The sequence below is a fragment of the Gossypium hirsutum genome, chromosome A01, assembly GCF_007990345.1.
Source record: "Gossypium hirsutum isolate 1008001.06 chromosome A01, Gossypium_hirsutum_v2.1, whole genome shotgun sequence".
Classification (NCBI taxonomy): domain Eukaryota; kingdom Viridiplantae; phylum Streptophyta; class Magnoliopsida; order Malvales; family Malvaceae; genus Gossypium; species Gossypium hirsutum.
Window position 1 is genome coordinate 19,504,341 of NC_053424.1, and position 4,596 is coordinate 19,508,936.

Consider the following 4,596-nt stretch of genomic DNA (forward strand, 5'->3'; position numbering starts at 1 on the left):
GCCTTCTTGTTATACTTTTACATTACTAAGCGTTTTGGTTTTTGCAAAAATGGCTACCCCTAAGGAAAGGTCACTGGAGGAAACGCCAACATGGGCTGTTGCAGTTGTGTGTGCAATATTTGTGATCATATCTATATTCATAGAACATGGAATTCATTCTCTGGGAAAGGTATTTAATCTACTAATGAAAATTTCATACTAATAATTATGATTATGATTATGATTATAACCTTTGTTGATGACATGCAGTGGTTTCAAAAACGCCAGAAGAAAGCCATGATGGAAGCTTTAGAGAAAATAAAAGCTGGTTAGGTTATATGTATATATATATAGTACTTGTTCATCATATTGTAGGCAAACTGCAGTCTAACCCTTAATAGATTAAATTCCATTATAATTTGCAGAGTTGATGCTACTGGGATTCATATCCTTACTACTTACTATAGGAACATATTCCATTCCAGCGATATGTATCCCAGAAAAGATAGGATATACGATGCTTCCATGCAAACGGAAGCCTGGGTATGCAGGAGATAGTGGTAAAGATAGCAACAAAGGGGGCGGAGGCGGCGGCGATGAAGATCGCCGGAGAAAGTTACTTTCTTATGCTGAAGATATGGTTTGGCGTCGAGTCTTGGCTTCATCCAAAGGAAAAGATTCTTGCCCTAAAGTATGCCGCCGGCCCTTTTTTTTAATCTATTTTCAACATTGTTGATAATTAACCTGATCATTAATTTCTATATGAAATGATAGGGTAAAGTTGCCCTGATTACACAAAGCGGGATGCACGACTTGCACATATTCATATTTGCGCTTGCTGTCTTTCATGTTCTTTACAGTGTAGCCACCATTCTACTGGCTAAGGCCAAAGTAAGTTTTTTTTCTTTTCCCCTTGAAGATCAACTGGTTTGGTTGTAGAGCTGATATTATAGTTGTGGTGAATTGAATTTGAACAGATGAAGAAATGGGAGTCCTGGGAATCAGAAACTAAAACTCTCGAGTATCAGTACAGAAATGGTTAGTCTTTCTACTTTTCACCTTGCCTTTTAGGTCTAAATTATGAAGGTTGTATGGAAAAAAAAAAGTTTGGAAATGGTGATTTATATTGATACTTGCATTTGTATATGTTACACATCAGATCCTTCAAGGTTCAGATTAACCCATCAAACTTCCTTCGTCAAACGTCATTCTGGTTTCTCCACAATTCCGGGCATGAGATGGATAGTAAGACTCTTCTAATTTCTTACTAATTTTATTTGGAGAATTAAGTACGGTAGGAAATTATAATTCCACATTGTCCCTGTCCATATCCCTTTTTCAACAGGAGAATGAAAAATAAGATTTGTTTTTCTTGATTTTCAGCTTTTTTTTCTCACAAAATTTAAATCCAATTAAAAATGCTAAAAATTAGGAGGAAAACTTTAATTTATCATATCTCTCTATTTATTTACACTCTAATTTTACAAAAAAATCTATTTAATTGTTGGTGTGGCATACAAGCAAAGTTAACAAACATTAAAGTTTTTCATTTATGTTAAAGGTGATTTAATAAATAACGCAAATTTAAAGCATAAAAGAGACAAAAATTAAATAGATTTTTTTTTAAATTGGAGTGTAAATAAGTAGAGAGACAAACTGAGTTATGCAATTTTACAGTTTTACATTTCTGATTAATTTTTGATATATTAATAAACTAAAAAGATTTATATATTTACTTTTGAGTATATTTGGTTAGCTGGAATAAAAAAATCTAAAAATATAATTATAGGTGGCCTTCTTCAGGCAATTCTTTGGTTCGGTGAGCAAGGTGGACTATTTGACCATGCGCAATGGCTTTATCAACGTAAGTAATTGGCCGGCGTACATCATCTAATAATTTGATTAGCAAATTGCTCAGCTGGTGAGTTCAACTTTAATCACCAAATATTAATGATTAATTCAGGCACATTTGCGGCTAACACAAAATTTGACTTCCATAAATACATCAAAAGATCCATGGAAGACGATTTCAAAGTCGTTGTCGGTATCAGGTCTGTTTAAAACCACTTTAAATTTAAATTAACTTTATATTGCTACTCTAAAATTTATTGGTTGTTGGTTTTTGGGATGTTGCAGCACACCTCTGTGGGCATTTGCTATCATCTTCTTGCTTCTAAACGTTTACAGTTTGTAATTCTACCCCTTTCTGATTAGCATATCATAAATTAATAAATGGAGTATTTATAATATAATATACGTGGTGCATGCAGAATGGCAAACTCTCACCTGGTTGTCTTTAGTCCCACTGACTGTAAGCCACCCACATCCTTAATTAAACTTTATATGTTATGGATTGAGAAATAAAAGTAGAAAGATTTGGTGAATTGTGTAGATACTTGTATTGGTTGGAACAAAGCTTGAACTGATCATAATGGAAATGGCGGAAGAAATCCAGGAAAGGAGTGCAGTGGTAAGAGGGGCACCAGTGGTGGAGCCAAATAACAAGTATTTCTGGTTTAATCGACCCCAGTGGATTCTCTTCTTGATACATTATACATTATTTCAGGTAAATTAATCATGTTTTCCTTAATTAATTACCAGCTTGACATCTATTGGTTTATTAATTAAGTTTGATTGATATTTATGCAGAATGCATTCCAGATGGCATATTTCCTTTGGGTAGTGGTAAGTAGTGTGTTCCTCTATTCAATGTTTGACTCTATTTATTCTGAAATTCCATATACAGTGATTCATATGTTTTGTGGTGCAGTTTAAGTACAGCCTAGGTTCTTGTATCCACGAGAAACCGTACTTTGTAGTGGGAAGGGTTGTTCTTGGGCTGTTCCTTCAAATTCTATGCAGCTACATTACCTTCCCGCTGTATTCCTTGGTGACGCAAGTGAGTAGTAGAACAAGTGATTATCATTATTTGTCCATGTGATTTGGTTTTGCTGAAACTCCCATGAGTTTTACAGGTTGAGAAGTACATCAATAAGGATTTTGTTTTCCTATTCTGTCAAAAGCTTTACAAGTTCACAGAGTGCTTAAGTGATACCCTCCTTCGAGATTCTCTATATGCTAGAGGTCTTGAGTACTTTAACCTTGCCAAGACACTACAAGTCACTTTCGTTCTATAAACTTGTAAGACTCTTGGCAGAGTAAAGAGATAAAGCTCTGGTCAAGAATTACCAAACTTGTTGACGTATTCTTCTGACTGGTGAACCCATAAAACTTTGGGTTGAACCAAAACGCATTAACATTTATCATTATGATCATGGATTTGTTGTTGAATTATATGTTGGAATGAATGCAGATGGGATCGCACATGAAAACTGCAATTTTCGAAGAGCAAACAGCCAAAGCTCTGAAGAACTGGCGGAAGGCTGCCAAGAAGAGAAACAAGCAGAAGGAAAAGGAAGGAGGAGGGATGAGTAGCCCAATGTCGGTATCAATGAGCGGTAATACCACACCAAGCCGAGGGACATCGCCTTTACACTTGCTGCACAATCACAAACATAGGTCCACCGCCAGTGATCAAACCGATGGGGTTCTTAATTCCCCCACCCATTCCAACTTCTCTTACCCCTCCGACACTGATCTCTCTGATATTGAAGCTGCCGCACTTTCTCCTCCTCAACATTTAACACAACTTGATGATGATGATCATCATCATCAACATAATATTGATTTTTCCTTTGTCAAGCCTTAAGTTAATTCACTAGTTCCATTGTAATCCAAACAATATTAAATTGCTTAATTAATTTCTGTGCTAGGATTACTCACCAATAGTTATAATTTATGAAAAATAAATCAAAATTTTTTATTTGGATAATTACAATAAACAATTAAACAAATTTGAATTTGCCTTGAAGCTCTCATGCACTCTTTTATAACATCGTAATTAGGGTGAAGTCAAAATTATTGGTAGGGGGACAGACAAATATACATGTTTCAACTATATATTTTTAAATTCAGAATAATCTTAATCACCAAAATTAAAAAAATAAAAAAATAAAATAAGTTTAATACTTAATTTGTATTAAATATTATAATTATTTAAGTTTATTTTTTACCTAATTAATGTTTAAAAACTATTCATACTAACATATTAAAATTATTAAACTTTGTTTTCACCAAATTAATATTTAGATGTTACTTTATATTAATTTATTAAATTAAATAAAAATACTCCTAAAATTATAAATTCTATAATAGAAATCAAATTATAAAAAAACTTTAAAAACTTCGAGGGCTAAACACAATTTTTTTCTTTTTTAATAATATTAAAATAAAAAATTTAAAATATAACGGGGCTGAAAATTTTTTCCAAAGTTTGGACGGGGCTGGGGTGTGCCCTTGCCTACCCCTGAATTTGTTTATGTTTGAAATAGACCTGTTCATAGGTCGGGCCACTCGGCCCAGCCTAAAGGTCCGTCTGAAATGTGAGAAAGTTTAAGTAAAAATATAGGTCCAAAAAATGGGCTTGGACAAAAAAAAAGGCTTGTTTCTTCAGGTTAGGCAATTTTGGCCCTGTCCGACCTGAATTCATTAAAGGACAAATTTTTTTAATATTATTTTCTTATTGTTTTCTCCTTATTTTGTTACCATTTTATTATT

The 4,596-nt window shown here is 33.6% G+C and overlaps 1 protein-coding gene across 1 annotated transcript; it reads left to right on the forward strand.

Moving 5' to 3' along the window:
- LOC107917145 (MLO protein homolog 1) lies at positions 1 to 3,792 on the forward strand. The gene is made up of 14 exons (XM_041115526.1): positions 1 to 169; positions 250 to 307; positions 405 to 670; positions 754 to 870; positions 957 to 1,017; positions 1,139 to 1,224; positions 1,769 to 1,847; positions 1,943 to 2,030; positions 2,116 to 2,165; positions 2,250 to 2,290; positions 2,372 to 2,545; positions 2,629 to 2,664; positions 2,750 to 2,878; positions 3,293 to 3,792. Exons 1-14 carry the CDS (start codon positions 50 to 52, stop codon positions 3,686 to 3,688), a joined length of 1,701 nt encoding a protein of 566 aa, XP_040971460.1. The 5' UTR covers positions 1 to 49; the 3' UTR covers positions 3,689 to 3,792.
- Positions 3,793 to 4,596: the final 804 nt, after the last annotated feature.